The 20,777-nt window shown below is 39.0% G+C and overlaps 1 protein-coding gene across 9 annotated transcripts in view; it reads left to right on the top strand.

Moving 5' to 3' along the window:
- slc12a7b (solute carrier family 12 member 7b) overlaps positions 1 to 20,777 on the top strand; it is a 60,216-nt gene that overhangs the window by 24,870 nt on the left and 14,569 nt on the right. For 6 of the 9 annotated variants that reach the window (XM_058059571.2, XM_058059570.2, XM_058059566.2 and 3 more), the window contains exons 2-13: positions 2,540 to 2,634; positions 6,099 to 6,230; positions 6,989 to 7,135; positions 10,803 to 10,857; positions 12,314 to 12,444; positions 12,595 to 12,836; positions 16,131 to 16,342; positions 16,450 to 16,617; positions 16,721 to 16,819; positions 18,016 to 18,073; positions 19,240 to 19,414; positions 20,563 to 20,681. In XM_058059571.2, the coding sequence (XP_057915554.2) occupies positions 2,540 to 2,634; positions 6,099 to 6,230; positions 6,989 to 7,135; positions 10,803 to 10,857; positions 12,314 to 12,444; positions 12,595 to 12,836; positions 16,131 to 16,342; positions 16,450 to 16,617; positions 16,721 to 16,819; positions 18,016 to 18,073; positions 19,240 to 19,414; positions 20,563 to 20,681 (1,633 nt within the window). Of the gene's footprint in view, positions 1 to 139; positions 206 to 595; positions 690 to 2,539; positions 2,635 to 6,098; positions 6,231 to 6,988; positions 7,136 to 10,802; positions 10,858 to 12,313; positions 12,445 to 12,594; positions 12,837 to 16,130; positions 16,343 to 16,449; positions 16,618 to 16,720; positions 16,820 to 18,015; positions 18,074 to 19,239; positions 19,415 to 20,562; positions 20,682 to 20,777 lie in introns of those variants that run through there. The other 3 variants (XM_058059567.2, XM_058059569.2, XM_078790631.1) reach the window with 2 other exon arrangements.

Here is a 20,777-nt window from a genome sequence, read left to right as displayed (position 1 = left end):
GTCGGAGTATCACAACGTCTCCTTATAGTCGTTGTGAGTGATACTCAAGCTACTTCCTAGTACCGCTACCTAATGATGCTGGTATTGTGTTGCTAGTTTTGAAAAGTTAACGCTAGCTTATAAATCATGCCAACAACAGGACACACGGACGCGGTGGATACATCGGCTCTCAACTTAAACCAGACGACATCGCTACAGAGACTGAGTAAGATGCTCGTTTGTTCTTAGCGTAGCGTAGCGTTAGATCCGATCAACGGGTCTCTGAAATCAATATGTTTTTAAATCATCAAAATATGGCAAAATACTGTAAGTATTACATGTCATTATCAATATACTTGTTCTTGAATGTATATAAAATGATAAAACGTTGTCGGAGTAGTCGAAGTAGGTGTCTCCTGATGATGTACATTGTTAGCTAGCTCATATTAACTTGTTTTTTGGCGTTTTAATGCACGTAAAAGGGAAAGAAATGTAAAATAAGGATTGCGAATGATGGGCAAAATTCCCAAAAAGTGCAGTTCCCCTTTTTAAATACATAAATAAAACCATATTTTCTTATAAAAAATGACAAAATTTAGAGTTTTGAAAAGTTAACGCTAGCTTATAAATCATGCCAACAACAGGACACACGAACGCGGTGGATACATCGGCTCTCAACTTAAACCGGACAACATCGCTACAGAGACTGAGTAAGATGCTAGTTTGTTCTTTTGACACTTGACACGGAAGTAGCGTTAGTTCCGATCAATGTGTCTCTGAAATCAATATGTTTTTAAATCATCAAAATATGGCAAATTACTGTAAGTATTACATGTCATTATCAATATACTTGTTCTTGAATGTATATAAAATGATAAAACGTTGTCGGAGTAGTCGAAGTAGGTGTCTCCCGATGATGTACATTGTTAGCTAGCTCATATTAACTTGTTTTTTGGCGTTTTAATGCACGTAAAAGGGAAAGAAATGTAAAATAAGGATTGCGAATGATGGGCAAAATTCCAAAAAAGTGCAGTTCCCCTTTTTAAATACATAAATAAAATCATATTTTCTTATAAAAATGACAAAATTTTGAGTTTCCTCCTCTGAGATTAGCTGTCAGGGCTTCAGTTTCTTCTTCTGTGAGTGAAAATCAGCGGTTTGAAGAATATTTCATTTGTTACTTTGACATTGATGTTCTCTTCCTTCCGCTTTTGGATCAACAATTGCACGAAAAGTGATTAGAGTAATTATTGTACGATAAAAAAAGATGATTGATTGAACATATTAAATTGCTGGTGATCCTGGGGCTGCAGGGTCATGCAGTCCCGACTTGCAATCATATATTCAACCAAGTTTTGAAAACATGTAAAAAAAAAAAAAAAAAAAAAATCATTGTGATCGTCTCACTTGGGCTCAGTTGCAAAGAGCTGCAGAGTACAAGGACATAGTGACTTTGACTGTGATTACACCAGACTAATCCACGGTGCAAGCCTCTTATTACCCCTGCAGCTGCAGTAACAGTAAAAGTTACCCATCAAATTTATACTCCAGCCAAAGTTCCGTGGTGGCGCCACAGATATAGTAAATACAGAAGACACGGCATGGGCTAGCTCGATGCTAATTTACATCGTTTCTTCTTTGGAAAAAATTATTGAAGGATCGGAATAGGTAGCTAGATACTTCCAAAAAACATGTGCGTTATTAGTCAAAACATATTGAAATACAAGTGATGTGTAGTATCAGTATTGGTATTATGTGTAGTAGTAGAATTATTGGATCAGAATTGGATCGGGATCGGAATAGGTAGCTAGATACTTCCAAAAAAAATGTGCGTTATACAGTCAATGATCACTGTTGTGGTTGATAATGTTTGATTATTAATAAAAAACATATTGAAATAAAAGTGATGTGTAGTATTAGTATTATGTGTAGTAGTAGAATTCTTGGATCGGGATTGGAATAGGTAGCTAGATACTTCCAAAAACATGTGCCTTATATAGTCAATGATTGCTGTTGTGGTCGATAATGTTTGATTATTTGTGAAAACATATTGAAATACAAGTGATGTGTAGTATTAGTATTAGTATTATGTGTAGTAGTAGAATTCTTGAATTGGAATTGGATCGAGATCGGAATAGGTAGCTAGGTACTTCCAAAAAACATGTGCGTTATTCAGTCAATGATTGCTGTTGAGGTCGATAATGTTCGATTATTAGTCAAAACATATTGAAATTCAAGTGATATGTAGTATTCTGGTCACCAAGTCTCACTATATTGGGACATCACCTTAACACTACATGAAGTCAGACATGACAAAGTCGGAAAAAAAGTTCTCCTCTTATGCCGTGTGGAAGTGGTAAGGAATAAAATGGGGGCTTGCTAGCTTGCGGCTGTTTCAGTTTGCAATGTGGTGGTAACCAATGAATAATATGAGTATTAAGGTGACTATAGAGGCATTTTTCTGATAATGGTCAAAAAATATTTTTTTAACTACAAAACTTCAGTATTCTATTTATTAACATTGAATCCTTAAACAGCTTTTTGTTTTATGTTTCCACAGGTGATGGCGTCCCAAAGGAAAACAGTCCGTTTATCAACAACACAGACAATGACAAGAGCAACAGTTACGATGGCACCAACATGGCACTTTTTGAGGTAAGCCGTGTTGTTTCTCTCACCTAGTTGTCAGACATGAGGTCATTGTATGGTTGTGATTCTTTGTAGCTCTGGCGAGACATTCCCACTCACCATTCATACCTACCTAGGCAAGAGGTGGGGTACACCGGGTACACTGGTGGCCAGCCAATCACAGGGCACATATAGACAAACAACCATTCACACTCACATTCATACCTATGGACAATTTGGAGTGGCCAATTAACCTAGCATGTTTTTGGAATGTGGGAGGAAACCGGAGTACCCGGAGAAAACCCACGCATGCATGGGTAGAACATGCAAACTGGGTGGAATTGAACCCTGGTCTCCTAGCTGTGAAGCCTGTGTGCTAACCACACGACCGCTGTGCAGCCCTATTGTAAAATTGGCATGCAAAATATTTTGGATGTTAACTGAGAAATGCGCTGTATTCTCAAATAAGCTGAATTCAACATACGCACAATTACATAATATTGTGACATCAGTTTAAGATGGCCGCATGCACAGGGAGAATATGCAAACTCCACACAGAGATAGCCGAGGGTGGAATTAAACCCTGGTCTCCGAGCTGTGAGGTCTGACCACAGCAATCTACGAAATTGAATTTGAGTTGCCAGTTGTTGTATGTTAAAAGTTGAAATACCTAGAAAGCAACTGGCGGGCCAGATTCAAACACTTGGTGGGCCCCATGTGGCCCCCGGGCCGTAGTTTGCTCACCCCTGCCTTAAAGGGTCAAAATGCTGGCGTTTTGGTAAAGTAAAGGCTGAAACCTTGGTTAAAGTTACCCAGTTAGCGTACAATGCCACTACGTCTATAATATCGGTGTTGGCTCTAAAAGACTAAAAGAACCTTTTGGTATTAGAGATGGGTATTTTGGACGTTCTTGTCTTGTACTATTTATACGTCTTATATGTTTTTTTTGCATGAGAGACACAATAAAAGAGAGCATTTTTGATGCACTTTTAAGCTGACAAAAATGACCACAATCTGGCAGAAGTGCATTTTATAAGAACTCGGCCTGCATCTCTTCCATTGAAATACATAGTGAAATGGTGTCTTGCCATGTTGCCTGAAGGAGGTTACAAGTTCAGTTCAGTTGCAAATGTGTAAATGGTTCATGGTGTCATATTTGTGAAAAAAATGTATTTTCATATAGAACAACCTTTTTTTGTTATTTTTAGCTATGTTCTACTGTTATTTTGCTACTATTATTTTATATATCACTATATTGACAGTTACTATGGTACCGATTATGTCATTGTATGGTCGTATCACATCGTACTTATGTGACAAAAAATAAATAAAATAAAATAAACTATATTAGGAAAGCTGGAAGTGAACAAATGTCACAGTTACTGATTGTAAAAGTACCAGATGGAGGGGTAGGATTTAATAAGCTTTGCTTCTTCCTACTCCTTTTGGACATGTGGAACTGTGAACTGATTATGTGATGCATTCAATTGTAATCTGATGCATGTTCAAATGAAATAAAACCATTACCATTACCATAGTTGGGATTTTTTGACACCCCATCAGCAGTGTAGCCCATCAACGACAAGTTCTGCGTGTTTACACGGAAGACGTATGCAAGAGCCTCGCTTGTAGTGGTCTAAATTTATTCCTGGCGGGCCGCCACAAGTGAATTAACAGCTTTGCAGCCAAATAGTGTTTACGTTTAGCATTGATTACTATTTATATATATCCTAATATGTCGTGTTCCACTGTATGTCCTCAAAGTGGAGTTGCTGTTTGAACATTATGTAGTGAACCTGTAGAAGGGTACGCCTATCCCCAGGGGTCATAGGGCGTACATGAATAAGTCAAATGTCTGAAGTGGTACGCAATTGTGAAAGGTTTGAGAAGCACTTCGGTCGTTTGGCTGACCTTGCTGCTCTGTTGTTATTGGCCTTTGTATCGGATCACTTAGAAGGCCTTCACGCCGTAAACCCTACATGAAGCTGATCCAGCCAGGCTCTTTAAAGAGGTTTGGATTTGACCTCTCGTGGGGATAGTGTTTCTTTATTTCTGTCTATTCCAAATATATTCACCTGAATGTACAATAAACTAAACATTTATTCAAATTCTTACAGTGAAACCTTGGTTAAAGTTACCCGGTTAGCGTACAATGCCACTACATCTATAATATCGGCGTTGGCTCTCAAACATGTTGACACATGACATGTTTATTTCTGTCTACTCCCGATATATTCATCAACTAAACATTGATTCAAATTCATACAGTTAAACCTTGGTTAAAGTTACTCGGTTAGCGTACAATGCCACTATGTCTATAGTATTGGTGTTTGCTCTCAAAGATGTTGACACACGACACGTTTATTTCTGTCTACTCCAGATATATTCACCTGAATGTACAATAAACTAAACATTTATTCAAATTCTTACATTGAAACCTTGGTTAAAGTTACCCGGTTAGCGTACAATGCCACTACATCTATAATATCGGCGTTGGCTCTCAAAGATGTTGACACATGACATGTTTATTTCTGTCTACTCCAGATATATTCATCAACTAAACATTGATTCAAATTCATACAGTTAAACCTTGGTTAAAGTTACTCGGTTAGCGTACAATGCCACTATGTCTATAGTATCGGTGTTTGCTCTCAAAGATGTTGACACACGACACGTGTATTTCTGTCTACTCCAGATATATTCACCTGAATGTACAATAAACTAAACATTTATTCAAATTCTTACATTGAAACCTTGGTTAAAGTTACCCGGTTAGCGTACAATGCCACTATGTCTATAATATTGGCGTTTGCTCTCAAAGATGTTGACACACGACACATTTATTTCTGTGTACTCCAGATATATTCACTTGAATGTACAATAAACTAAACATTGATTCAAATTCATACAGTGAAACCTTGGTTAACGTTACCCGGTTAGCGTACAATGCCACTACGTCTATAATATCGGCTTTGGCTCTCAAAAATGTTGACACACGACACATTTATTTCTGTCTATAGGGTAGACTACGTCTATAGGGTGCTGGAGCCTATCCCAGCTGTCTTCAGGGAAAGAGGCGGGGTACACCCTGGACTGGTGGCCAGCCAATCACAGGGCACATATAGACAAACAACCATTCACACTCACATTCATAACTATGGACAATTTGGAGTCGCTAATTAACCTAGCATGTTTTTGGAATGTGGGAGGAAAAAACCCACGCATGCAAACTCCACACAGAGATAGTCTAGGGTGGAATTGAACCCGTGTCTCCTAGCTGTGATGTCTGCGCGCTAACCACATGACCGCTGTGCAGCTCTATTGCAAAATTTGCATGCAAAATATTTTGGATGTTAACTGAGAAATGCGCGAACCAGGATGGATGTTAACCGAGGTAACAGTGTATTTTCAGTGTATTCATGTATGTGTCATACATTTGCGACTTTGGGATCCTTAAACCCGAAGTTGAAAGTATTGTTATTGTTTTGCAGGAAGAGATGGACAGCAACCCCATGGTGTCATCGCTTCTCAATAAACTGGCAAATTACACCAATCTCACCCAGGGGGCCCAGGAGCACGAGGAGGCCGATGATGACGAGAGTTCCAAGAAGAAAGCCGTCAAGGTAAATTTAGAGTTCCTCCATCTTCAGTCTGCGGGTCGGTGGGGGGGGGTGTCACCCTGGACTGGTGGCCAGCCAATCACAGGGCACATATAGACAAACAACCATTCACACTCACATTCATACCTATTGACAATTTGGAGTCGCCAATTAACCTAGCATGTTTTTGGAATGTGGGAGGAAACCGGAGTACCTGGAGAAAACCCACGCATGCACGGGGAGAACATGCAAACTCCACACAGAGATGAGGTCTGACCACAGCAAACTACGAAATTCTACAGTATACTAACTCCTTATTTGTAAAATCACAAATACTTCAACTTGCTGATATAGTTCATCTTCAAACAGCTAAAATAATGCATAAGGCTAAAAATAACCAATTAGCTAAAAATGTCATCCAATACTTCTCTACAAGAGAGGAGAAATATGATCTCAGGGAAGAAGTACATTTGAAACACTTATATGCTAGGACTACGTTAAAAAGCCATAGCATTTCAGTATGTGGAATCAAACTATGGAATGGATTGAGTAAGGAACTCAAACAATGCACAACGATGAGCCAATTCAAGAAACAATACAATACTTGTCCAGTCTTAGTGGACAAGTGTTTTTCTCCATTATCTGTTTGACATGTGATGCTGGTTTCTTGGGCCTGGGTCAGAGGTCATAGTCAATATGGAATTGTCTCCCCAAAAAGTATTCATGAATCAGCACAAACCTGAATGTTTAACATGGCCTAATCTCCCTCTCCTTCTTTCCAGAGCCCTCAGATGGGGACCTTCATGGGTGTTTATCTCCCCTGCATCCAGAACATTCTGGGAGTAATCCTGTTTCTTCGTCTTACCTGGATTGTCGGCACCGCTGGCATCTTAGAGTCCTTGGCCATTGTTGGCTTGTGCTGCTCATGTGTGAGTATACAAAAGGCTATGGGGTGTTGAGTCGGAGAGGCCGTAAATGCGAATTGGCAGCCATGTTACCATCAGGGCAGCTGTGGCTACAGATGTAGATTACCACCACCAGTGTGTGACTGAGGAGTAAATGAATAATGGGTATATTCAATTGTGAAGTGCTTGAGGTGCCTTCGCTTCTAATCTATTATTATTAATAATAATAATAATAATGTTAATAATATATTATAAATATATATATATAATTATATATATAATATAATATATATATTATATATATTATATATATTATATTATTGTAGTAGTAGTAGTAATATTATTGCTATTAATGTTATTATTATTAATAATAATCATGTTATTGTTATTAATAATATGCAATAATATATGTTTATATTATTATTATTAGTCCGTTATTATATTATTGCTATTATTAGTAGTAGTAATAATAATATTATTGTTATTAATAATATTATACTATATTATTACTATTATATTATAACAAAATACCATTAATAATGTTATTATAGTTATTAGTTATTATTATGATTAATAATAATAATGCTATTATTATTATTATTATTATTATTATTTATAAATGCCTTCAAGGGGTGAGTGCAAATTTGCGATCGATCTAAATTAATTAGTTAGTTAATTAAGTTAGCGTATTGCCGATACTGATACTCATCGAAGGATTTTGTGATTTTTGCCTTTAATTTCTTGATCATTATCATAATGAGTCATGATGTGCTATACATATATATATATATATATATATATATATATATATATATATCACTATATTGATGGTTACTATGGTAACCATTATGTCATTGTATGGTCATATCACCTCGTACTTCAGTATATGACAAAGAAATAAAATAAAATACAAAATAATAATAATACATTTTAAAAAATAATAACTTAAATTATATTAGGAAAGTAGGAAGTGAACAAATGTAACAGTTACTGATTGTAAAAGTACCAGATGGAGGGGTAGGATTTAATAAGCTTTGCTTCTTCCTACTCCTTTTGGACATGTGGAACTGTGAACTGATTATGTGATGCATTCAATTGTAATCTGATGCATGTTCAAATGAAATTAAACCATTAACATAATCACAATAAAAACATCAGAAAAAAATATTAACACATTTATTTGTGAGCAATTTAACAATATATAACAATATATAACAATATATTATGTAATTGTTTGCTTCAAAATAAAGTCTATTGTGCAAAATAACTAAACAAAAGCACAAACTACTATCGGCTGTCATCATTCCTAGAAAAGCCTGTTATTGCAAACAATGTATAAATATAATAGTATTGAGCCGATACTACCCATGGTGTCGATACCATCGATATTTGGATTCCTTTGGAATCTCACTTTAGTGTTGGCCTCATTCCTGACGTGGGTAGCATTTGCATTTCATCAAGAGATTTTAGATTTAAGTGATAGAGCAGTCACTTGCAAGATTATGTAACTTAATGTGGAAGCGTTGATGTGTGTGTGTGTGTGTGTGTGTGTGTGTGTGTGTGTGTTGAATTGACAGCAGTAATGAAGGACCATCATTTCCACTGCTTAGCGTGTAATCCTTCCATCTGCAAAGTGTCATAGTGCGATGTACGCTCTCACACACGCCGGTGCTATTTCGCAATCCCGAGCCAGACAATGGATTACCTCAGATTAATCAGGGAAAGTACAGGCAGGAACCTTCAGTACGATGCTTTTTTACATTCTTCCACATGGAATACTGCACTGACACACCATTCCCAGTTGCATTCACAGTACCGGGCTCGAATCACATGCAAAATAATCAACCAGAATATATCCCTATTAAAAAATATAGTGATTCAAAGCTATAGGATGCTATGGATTCATGTCAGATTTAAGTAAAAACTCCCATTACTGATATTAAGTGCGTTTGAAAGGGTAACTCTTTGCTTTTACATAAGAAGCGGACTAAGCTGAAACAGATTAATGTTCATTTTCACTGCTTAGACCACATCTGACTTCGTGCGGATGGATCCATATTTATATATTTACTCACATGTTAGCATTAACAGAGTTTTTTGTTGGGTTTTTTTGGACAATGTAGTTTTGATCAATAACCTTTTATATAGCAATAAACCATATTTGGTCGAATATAATCCAATAAATAGAATGAAATAGATACTGTAAATAAAAGGGTAACTCTTTGCATAAAAATAAAAATAAAAATAAAAATAAAAATAAAAATAAAAATAAAAATAAAAATAAAAATAAAAATAAAAATAAAAATAAAAATAAAAATAAAAATAAAAATGTAACTCTTTGCTTTTTGTAACTCTTTGCTTTTACATAAGAAGCGGACTAAGCTGACACAGATTAATGTTCATTTTCACTGCTTAGACCACATCTGACTTTGTGCGGCTGGATCCAAATATTCTACATTTGGTGCACTCCCGCGTTTAAGTATGCTGGGGAAAAAAAACCCAAACATGTTAATGACTTTCAAGAGTCAAAGAAAAAAACATTTATTCTTGAGGATCCAGTAATCCCTCATTTTATCGCTGTTAACAAAAATTAATTTACAAAAATTAATTTACAAAAATTAATTTATAAAAATAAATTAATAAAAATAAATTTATAAAAATAAATTTATAAAAATAAAAATAAATTTATAAAAAATAAAAATAAATTAATAAAAATAAATTTATAAAAATAAAAATAAATTAAAAAAAAATAAATTAACATTAACATCTCAACTCAAACTCAACTCAAACTCAACTCAAACTCAACTCAAACTCAACTCAAACTCAACTCAAACTCAACTCAAACTCAAACTCAACTCAACTCAACTCAACTCAACTCAACTCAACTCAAACTCAACTCAAAATCAACTCAAAATTAAAATCTAATAAAAATAATAAGTATGCTGGAAAATTCACCTAAAAAAAAAAAAACAACCTGAAATTACGTGATGCCTTTGAACACAACCCCTTAGTGCCCATCATAACAGTTTATTCAGCCCTAATAAAAATAGATGCAAGAAGGTCAAACAAACCAGCGGACATTGAGTTGACCTGAAGAGGTGGCATAGCTGCTTTGGATTTAAGCGGAAGTTGGAGGTAAAATTAACAGCTAATTGGCTTTACTCCAGCTTGTCTGCCATTTTAAACCGGATGCCCGGTCAAGAGCCGGAGGTTTATCTCGCTCATGGATAGTCACGGATTTTACCCTGCTCTCTTCCTTCCTTCCTCTTTCTTTCTTTTCCACCACTTTTGTTTTTGTTTTCCATTCTCTCACCTTCATGCATTCACCTTGCTGTCATTGTTACTTAGCCTCCATGTCCCCGATATCTGGCGCTATGTCCTTCCTTGTTATTCTCATTGAAAAGCTGTTAGATAAGCGGCTGATGAAAACGGCGGCGTCCATAATGACTGATTTCACAGAAAAGCTTGTATCCATTACCAATCCTGGAGACTTAGTGGATAAGCCTTTAAGAAGTATTTTAACAGACTGGCAGAATTGTACAAGTACAGCGGTATGGAAAAAATAAGTAAGTATTTGTTGTTGATATGTGAGTTACAAATGGAGAGTCAAAGTTACAAATCTGACATCCATGAGTTTAATGAGTCTGGGGGCTTTTAGGTTGATGGTTTTGTTCCTGTGTTCTGCTTTCAGACTATGCTGACAGCTATATCCATGAGTGCAATTGCTACGAATGGCGTTGTGCCAGGTAGGACGCTTTTGTTGCAATATACTGTATTGTACACGGGCTGCACGGTGTACGAGTGGTTAGCACGCAGACCTCACAACTAGGAGACCCGAGTTCTATCCCACCCTCGGCCATCTCTGTGTGGAGTTTGCATGTTCGCCCCTCACCATTTTTATCATTATTAGAGCTCTCCAGACATTAACTAGCACCCCTATAGTCACCTTTAGACTTGTATTACCCAAAATACATAATAAGAGACATGAATAAGACTGGCTGTATGGTGTAGAGTTGGTTTGCGCGCAGGCCTCACAGCTAGAAGACCAGGGTTCAATCCCACCCTCGGCCATCTCTGTGTGGAGTTTGCAGGTTCGCCCCTCACCTTCTAAATATGGATTTTTATCATTATTAGAGCTCTCCAGACATGAACTAACACCCCTATAGTCACATTTAGACTTGCATTACCCAAAATACATAATAAGAGACATGAATAAGATCGGCTGTATGGCAGTCAAGTGGTTAGCATGCAGACCTCACAGCGAGGAGACCAGGGTTCAATTCTACCTTCGGCCATTTCTGTGTGGAGTTTGCATGTTCTCCCCTCACCTTCTAAATATGGATTTTTATCATTATTAGAGCTCTCCAGACATGAACTAACACCCCTATAGTCACATTTAGACTTGCATTACCCAAAATACATAATAAGAGACATGAATAAGACCAGGGTTCAATCGCACCCTCGGCCATCTCTGTGTGGAGTTTCCATGTTCTCCCCGTGCATGTATGGGTTTTCTCCGGGTACTCCAGTTTCCTCCCACATTCCAAAAACATGCTAGGTTAATTGGCGACTCCAAATTGTCCATAGGTATGAATGTGAGTGTGAATGGTTGTTTGTCTATATGTGCCCTGTGATTGGCTGGCTAACATTATTAGAGCCCCCTAGACATGAAATAACACCCCTATAGTCACCTTTACACTCATATTACCCAAATGTAGTGATCATAATAAGAGAAAATAAGATATAATATAGACTCATTCTGGCTGCACAGCAACCGAGTGGTTAGCAAGCAGGCCTCGCAGCAAGGAGATCCGAGTTCAATGCCACCCTCGGCCATCTCTGTGTGGAGTTTGCATGTTCTCTCTGGGTACTCCGGTTTCCTCCCACATTCCAAAAACATGCTAGGTTAATTGGCGACTCCAAATTGTCCATAGGTATGAATGTGAGTGTGAATGGTTGTTTGTCTATATGTGCCCTGTGATTGGCTGGCCACCAGTCCAGGGTGTACCCCGCCTCTCGCCCGAAGACAGCTGGGATAGGCTCCAGTATCCCTCGCGATCCTCGTGTGGATGAGCGATAGAAAATGAATGAATGAGTGTATTGTTTATGTTTATTGTAAATTAAGGAGACAATAGGCCATCTGTTCATTCTCGACTACTTATGTTCCCTTGAAGCTCACGGTTTCTTTGTTTTCATCCCCAGCTGGGGGTTCCTACTATATGATTTCCAGATCTCTTGGCCCCGAGTTTGGTGGAGCTGTGGGTCTCTGCTTCTACCTTGGTACCACATTTGCTGGCTCCATGTACATCCTGGGTACTATAGAGATTCTACTGGTGAGTCAATACGTCTTACATAAAGTACACGTGTAAATCAAACCCCATCAACAACCCGTGTGGAGCCTTATTACAGTTGACGGCTTTTGTCAACATAAAATTTGACCAAAAGGGGTCTTTTTTTGCATTATTACTCCTCCCTCCTTTCAGACTTACATCGTGCCTAAAGCGGCCATCTTTGTTTCGGAAAAGAAGGAGGATGAAGTGGACGCGCTCCTCAACAACATGCGTGTGTACGGCACATGCTGCCTTACACTGATGTCCGTGGTCGTCTTTGTGGGAGTCAAATATGTCAACAAGCTTGCTCTCGTCTTCCTGGCTTGTGTCTTTCTGTCCATCCTCTCCATCTACGCCGGCGTCATCAAGACCATCTTCGAACCCCCCGACTTCCCGTGAGTCCAGTATTCAGTACATCAGAACAGTAGTAATGGTAATGGTTTAATTTCATTTGAACATGCATCAGATTACAATTGAATGCATCACATAATCAGTTCACAGTTCCACATGTCCAAAAGGAGTAGGAAGAAGCAAAGCTTATTAAATCCTACCCCTCCATCTGGTACTTTTACAATCAGTAACTGTTACATTTGTTCACTTCCTGCTTTCCTAATATAGTTTAAGGTTTTTTTTTATTACGTACCGAAGTACGAGGTGATATGTACAGCACATCATGACTGGTTCAAGACTCTTCATCCTTGATGTTTGCTAAATACAAGGATGAATATTCTTGAACCAGTCATGGTGTGCTATATATATATATATATATATATATATATATATATATATATATATACAGTGAAGAAAATAAGTATTTGAACACCCTGCTATTTTGCTATTTCTCCCACTTAGAAATCATGGAGGGGTCTGAAATTTTCATCGTAGGTGCATGTCCACTGTGAGAGAGATAAACTAAAAAGAAAAATCCAGAAATCACAATGCATGATTTTTTAACAATTTATTTGTGTGATACAGCTGCAAATAAGTATTTGAACACCTGAGAAAATGAATGTTAATATTTGGTACAGTAGCCTTTGTTTGCTATTACAGAGGTCAAACGTTTCCTGTAGTTTTTCACCAGGTTTGCACACACTGCAGGAGGGATCTTGGCCCACTCCTCCACACAGATCTTCTCTAGATCAGTCAGGTTTCTGGGCTGTCGCTGAGAAACACGGAGTTTGAGCTCCCTCCAAAGATTTTCGATTGGGTTCAGGTCTGGAGACTGGCTGGGCCATGCTAGAACCTTGATATGCTTCTTACGGAGCCACTCCTTGGTTTTCCTGGCTGTGTGCTTCGGGTCGTTGTCGTGTTGGAAGACCCAGCCACGACCCATCTTCAATGCTCTGACAGAGGGAAGGAGGTTGTTCCCCAAAATCTCACAATACACGGCCCCAGTCATCCTCTCTTTAATGCAGTGCACTCGTCCTGTCCCATGTGCAGAAAAACACCCCCAAAGCATGATGCTACCACCCCCATGCTTCACAGTAGGGATGGTGTTCTTCGGATTGTACTCTTCATTCTTCTTCCTCCAAACACGCTTATTGGAATTATGACCAAAAAGTTCTATTTTGGTCTCATCTGACCATAAAACTTTCTCCCATGACTCCTCTGTATCATCCAAATGGTCATATGCAAACTTAAGACGGGCCTTGACATGTGCTGGTTTAAGCAGGGGAACCTTTCGTGCCATGCATGATTTCACATCATGACGTCTTAGTGTATTACCTACAGTAACCTTGGAAACGGTGGTCCCAGCTCTTTTCAGGTCATTGACCAAGTCCTGTCGTGTAGTTCTGGGCTGATTCCTCACCTTTCTTAGAATCATTGAGACCCCACGAGGTGATATCTTGCATGGGGCTCCACTCCGATTGAGATTGACCGTCATGTTTAGCTTCTTCCATTTTCTAATGATAGCTCCAACAGTGGACCTTTTTTCACCAAGCTGCTTGGTAATTGCTCCGTAGCCCTTTCCAGCCTTGTGGAGGTGTACAATTTTGTCTCTGGTGTCTTTGGACAGCTCTTTGGTCTTCGCCATGTTACAAGTTAAAGTCTTACTGATTGTATGGGGTGGACAGGTGTCTTTATGCAGCTAACGACCTCAAACAGGTGCATCTGATTCAGGATGATACATGGAGTGCAGGTGGACTTCTAATGGGCAGACTAACAGGTCTTTCAGGGTCAGAATTCTAGATGATACACAGGTGTTCAAATACTTATTTGCAGCTGTATCACACAAATAAATTGTTAAAAAATCATGCATTGTGATTTCTGGATTTTTCTTTTTAGTTTATCTCTCTCACAGTGGACATGCACCTACGATGAAAATTTCAGACCCCTCCATGATTTCTAAGTGGGAGAAATAGCAAAATAGCAGGGTGTTCAAATACTTATTTTCTTCACTGTATATCACTATATTGACAGTTACTATGGTACCCATTATGTCATTATGCTCAAGACTCTTCATCCTTGATGTTTGCTAAATACAAAGATGAAGAGCCTTGAACCTTGGCACCGAAGTACGAGGTGATATGACCATACAATGACATAATGGGTACCATAGTAACTGTCAATATAGTGATAAATATATATATATATATATATATATATATATATATAGCACATCATAACTGGTTCAAGACTCTTCATCCTTGTATTTAGCAAACATCAAGGATGAAGAGTCTTGAACCAGTCATGATGTGCTGATGTTTGCTAAATACAAGGATGAAGAGTCTTGAACCAGTCCTGATGTGCTATACATATCATATGAATACAAGGACCCTTCATCCTTTTATTTAGCAAACATCAAGGATGAAGAGTCTTGAACCAGTCATGATGTGCTATATATATATATTGACAGTTACTATGGTACCACTTATGTCATTGTATGGTCATATCACCTCGTACTTCGGTACGAAGGTTCAAGACTCTTCATCCTTGTATTTAGCAAGCATCAAGGATGAAGAGTATTGGACCTTCGTTATGACATAATGGGTACCATAGTAACTGTCAATATTGTGATATGTCGAGCACATCATGATTGGTGCAAGACTCTTCATCCTTGTATTTAGCAAACATCAAGGATGAAGAGTCTTGAACCAGTCATGATGTGCTATATATAGTATATATATCACTATATTGACAGTTACTATGGTACCCATTATGTTCAAGACTCTTCATCCTTGATGTTTGCTAAATACAAGGATGAAGAGTCTTGAACCTTCGTACAGATGTACGAGGTGATATGACCATAAATTACATAATGTCCCATTATGTCATAACGAAGGTCCAATACTCTTCATCCTTGATGTTTGCTAAATACAAGGATGAAGAGTCTTGAACCTTCGTATCGTAGTACGAGGTCATATAACCATACAATGACATAATGGGTAGCATAGTAAACCATGTTTGTTAAATACAAGGATACACACAACATACAACATCAAGGATGAAGAGTCTTGAACCAGTCATGATGTGCTATAAATATATATCACTATATTGACGGTTACTATGGTACCCATTATGTCATTGTATGGTTATATGACCTCGTACTACTGATGTTTGCTAAGTACAAGGAGGAAGAGTCTTGAACCAGTCCTTGTATTTAACAAACATCAAGGATGAAGTGTCTTGAACCAGTCATGATGTGCTATAGTCGTCATCTCATTGCTTTCGTTTCGCCTTCTTTATAGTGTTTGTATGCTGGGGAATCGCACCCTGCAGAACCACAACTTTGACAAGTGTCTTAAGACTGAAGTCATCGATAATGTGACCGCGGCTACGCAGCTGTGGAACCTGTTCTGCGACGGTCCTGAACTCAACGCTACCTGCAACGATTACTTCAAGAAGAACGACGTGACCAGCATTCAGGGCATCCCTGGACTCACCAGTGGAGTCATTTCAGGTTTGAGTATACACTATAATGTACATGTAAACATGCAGTATCATCAACTGGAGGATGATTGGCATGGGTATCTGTATTCTTCTAAAAATGTATATCTCCTCTTGTAGAAAACATGTGGTCTGCATATGGCCCTCTGGGTATGTTGGACGAAAACAAGAACTTGTCTTCTATAGAGGGAGTAAACTCCACCCAGGATATCTTAATGCCCTACGTCGTCAACGACATTGCCACCTTCTTCACTCTGCTGGTGGGAATCTACTTCCCCTCGGTCACTGGTGAGAGTGATATTGTACATAGCGTAAACAGATCAGCATCGTCAGCACTGGACTTTGAGTCTCTTTGAAAGATTTCATCCTTTTTGTTGTTGTGACCTGTTAGGAATCATGGCTGGGTCAAATCGATCAGGTGACTTGCGGGACGCCCAAAGATCCATCCCAGTTGGAACCATTTTGGCTATCTTTACCACCTCTATCATCTGTATCCTTATACTTGTCAGTACGACATGGAGCTCCATGGATTTATTGTTGATTAAAAAGTCAATGGGGTTACTGCTGGAGTACCCAGCATGCCTTGCGGGCACTTTGGAAAAGAAGGAAGTTTGTTTGTGCCGAGTCGTTGTTATGCACATAGAATGGTAGCTCATTGTTACGTATGTGTTTACTTACCTTAACTGACTGAGTCGTACCGTGAGCTGTTTGTTTGTTTGTGATGTGCTGTCAAGCTAGTTTTAATGGACCTTGGCACATTCTAAAAATACAGTTTAACAAGAAAAACGTTTTTAAAAAATCAGCAAAAATTCAAGAAAAGAGCAGAAAAAAATCATAATTTTACAACAATACAGTTGTACTATTATGAGGTGAGGAATAAATTTTTAAATTATGAAGTTAAAATGTTAAAACTTTTTTTAAAAGTTGGAATATGAGAAACAAAACAAGACTTTTGGAAAATTATATATTACGAGAATTAAATTGAAAGACTTTAGGATAGAGTCATGATGAGGAAAAAAGCATTTCGGAAAAAAAATATATGCAAAAATGACCAAAATGGGCACCCCAGGACGAACAAGGAGTAACAATGCCATCTACTGGACGGGGTTGTAAACACAAGCCAATCAGATAGTCCTATTATAATATGATGGTGCGTGATTGCAGTGGTGTGAAACAGTGTTTTGCCCCTTTCCTGATTTCTTATTTCTTATATACCAACAGTAAAATATGGTGGTGGTAGTGTGATGGTCTGGGGCTGTTTTGCTGCTTCGGGACCTGGAAGAACATTAATTTTGTCTACCAAAAAAATCCTGAAGGAGGTTAGTGACCTGAAGCTGAACTTGGGTTCTGCAGCAGGACAATAATCCAAAACATACCAGCTCGTCCACCTCTGATTGGCTGAATAAAAACAAAATGAAGACTTTGGATCCTATTGAGATGCTGTGGTATTCATGCTGGAAAACCCTCTAATGAGACTGAATGACAACAATTCTGCAAAAATTTGTGGGTCAAAATTCCTCCACAGCGCTGTAAGAGACTCATTGCAAGTTATCACAAAGATTTGATTGCAGTTGTTGCTGCTAAAGGTGACCCAGGAAAGGGGCAAACATTTCATTCTGTCCATTGCAATGCAAAATTGTGATTTGGAAGTTTGAATTATTTATTCTCCTTAACAGTTTTCCTCAGATTTCAGCAGCGTGGTGTTGTTTGGCGCCTGCATTGAGGGCGTTTTGCTTAGAGACAAGTAAGACTTAAACACACGTTGCAATACTCTGCACACATTGCAAAACCCGGTCCTCAGGTATTTAGTTACACAATCACTGTTGCTGAATCACACTACATACTTTATATTAATGAGGATTTCTTCCTGATTCCGGAATATTTGTTAATGGGAATGATTTAATTTAATTTGAACATGCATCAGATTACAATTGAATGCATCACATAATCAGTTCACAGTTCCACATGTCCAAAAGGAGTAGGAAGAAGCAAAGCTTATTAAATCCTACCCCTCCATCTGGTACTTTTACAATCGGTAACTGTTGCATTTGTTCACTTCCTGCTTTCCTTTTGACATTTCTTTGATGTACAAGTTCAACAATTTTGGCCCCAGTATTGACCCCTGGGGAACTCCGCACGTAATATATGAACTTGCAGATTCATTCATTCACTACCGCTTTTCCTTCGGGCGAGAGGCGGGGTACACCCTGGACTGGTCGCCAGCCAATCACAGGGCACATATAGACAAACAACCATTCACACTCATTCATACCTATGGACAATTTGGAGTCAACAATTAACCTAGCATGTTTTTTGAATGTTGGAGGAAACCGGAGTACCCGGAGAAAACCCACGCATGCACAGGGAGAACATGCAAACTCCAGGCTGGAATTGAACCCTGGTCTCCTAGCTGTGAGGTCTGCGCGCTAACCACACGATCACCGCGCAGCCCTATTGTAAAATTGGCATACAAAATATTTTGGATGTTAACCGAGAAATGCGCTAACCAGGAATGGATGTTAACCGAGGTACCACTGTATTCTCAAATAGGCTGAACTCGTCCGCCATGCCGCCTGAACTTCCAGATGTTTCTAATTATTTATGTTTCTGATGAGTTAAAATAAGTATTTTGGTATTTTTATGACAGAAAGCGATCAAGATGTATAATAACTCCATAAGTCATTCATTCATTCATTTTCTACCGCTTTTTCCTCATGAGGGTCGCGGGGGTGCTGGAGCCTATCCCAGCTGTTTTTGGGCGAGAGGCGGGGTACACCCTGGACTGGTGGCCAGCCAATCACAGGGCACATATAGACAAACAACTCCATAAGTCAACAAAGGATAAAATATTAATGTGTACAAAATGCCATTCCAACGCATTCTGCAGCTGAATTAGGTTTTTTTTTGTAGGTTTGGCGACTCCGTCAAAGGGAACCTCGTTATCGGCACGCTGTCCTGGCCCTCACCGTGGGTCATTGTGATTGGCTCCTTCTTCTCCTGCTGTGGCGCTGGACTGCAGAGTTTGACCGGGGCCCCACGCCTGTTGCAGGCCATCGCACGAGATGGCATAGTACCTTTTCTACAGGTGAGAAAATGAAGTAGTTGGTTGGGGGGGGGGGGGTGTTTCGATCCAAATATTCATTCATTCATTTTCTACCGCTTTTCCTCACGAGGGTCGCGCGGGTGCTGGAGCCTATCCCAGCTGTGTTTGGGCGAAAGGCGGGGTACACCCTGGACTGGTCGCCAGCCAATCACAGGGCACATATAGACAAACAACCATTCACACTCACATTCATACCTATGGACAATTCGGAGTCGCTAATTAACCTAGCATGTTTTTGGAATGTGGGAGGAAACCGGAGTACCGGGAGAAAACCCATGCATGCACGGGGGTGGAATTGAACTCGGTTATCCTAGCTGTGAGGCCTGCGTGCTAACCACTTGTCCACTGTGAAGCCCAAATTATAAAATAACAATTTAATCATTTTTCTACCACTTATCTTCACAAGGGTCACGGGGTGCTGGAGCCTATCCCATCTTTCTTCGGGCAAAAGGTGGGGTACACCCTGGACTGGTCGCCAGCCAATCACAGGGCACATATAAGACAAACAACCATTCACACTCACATTCATACTTAGTAGTTTGCCCACCCCTGTCTTAAAGGGTCAAAATTCTGGCGTTTTGGTAAAGTGGCTGACTAAAAGAACCTTTAGTATTAGAGATGGGTATTGGACGTTCTTAAATCTTGTACTCTTTATACGTCTTATACGTTTTTTTTTGGAATCTAACTTGGGTCTCCTACCTGTGTGGCCTACGTGCTAACCACTCGTGACACCGTGCAGCCCTCGCTATATACTGTAATGCATGCTAGGTTAATTGGCAACTCTAAATTGCCCTGTGATTGGCCGGACCAGTCCACGGTGTATCCTGCCTCTTGCCCAAAGGCATCTTACTATGACTACTACATTTGGCTAATATGAGTGTAAAGGTGACTATAGGGGTGTTATTTCATGTCTAGAGGGCTCTAATAATGTTAAGAACCATTTTTTGATGGTTTTCTATGCTCTAAATTAATTTCTTTTCCTGAGAGATGGCCGAGGGTGGGATTGAACCCCGGTCTCCTAGCTGTGAAGTCTGCGCACTAGCCACTCGACCGCTGTGCCGCCCGTCCCTGTATTTACTATATTAATATTCTGTCCTTAACCTTGATACTTTGTAATGTGATGTTTTTAGGTGTTTGGACACGGGAAGGCTAACGGAGAACCGACTTGGGCTCTACTGCTGACCGCCGGAATCTGTGAAATCGGAATCCTCATCGCTTCATTGGATGCTGTGGCACCAATCCTTTCAATGTGGGTGTCCATCAAATATGGATTTAGTCTCAAAACTCAATCCACTGTACGCTTTGTGTTATTTAATAAAATATACATCATTATAAATGAATTCAT

The sequence above is a fragment of the Doryrhamphus excisus genome, linkage group LG5, assembly GCF_037039965.1.
Source record: "Doryrhamphus excisus strain RoL-2023G ecotype Guam linkage group LG5, RoL_Dexc_Guam_v1.1, whole genome shotgun sequence".
In the NCBI taxonomy this organism is placed as follows: Eukaryota; Metazoa; Chordata; class Actinopteri; order Syngnathiformes; family Syngnathidae; genus Doryrhamphus; species Doryrhamphus excisus.
This window is presented reverse-complemented; position numbering and strand designations above follow the sequence as displayed.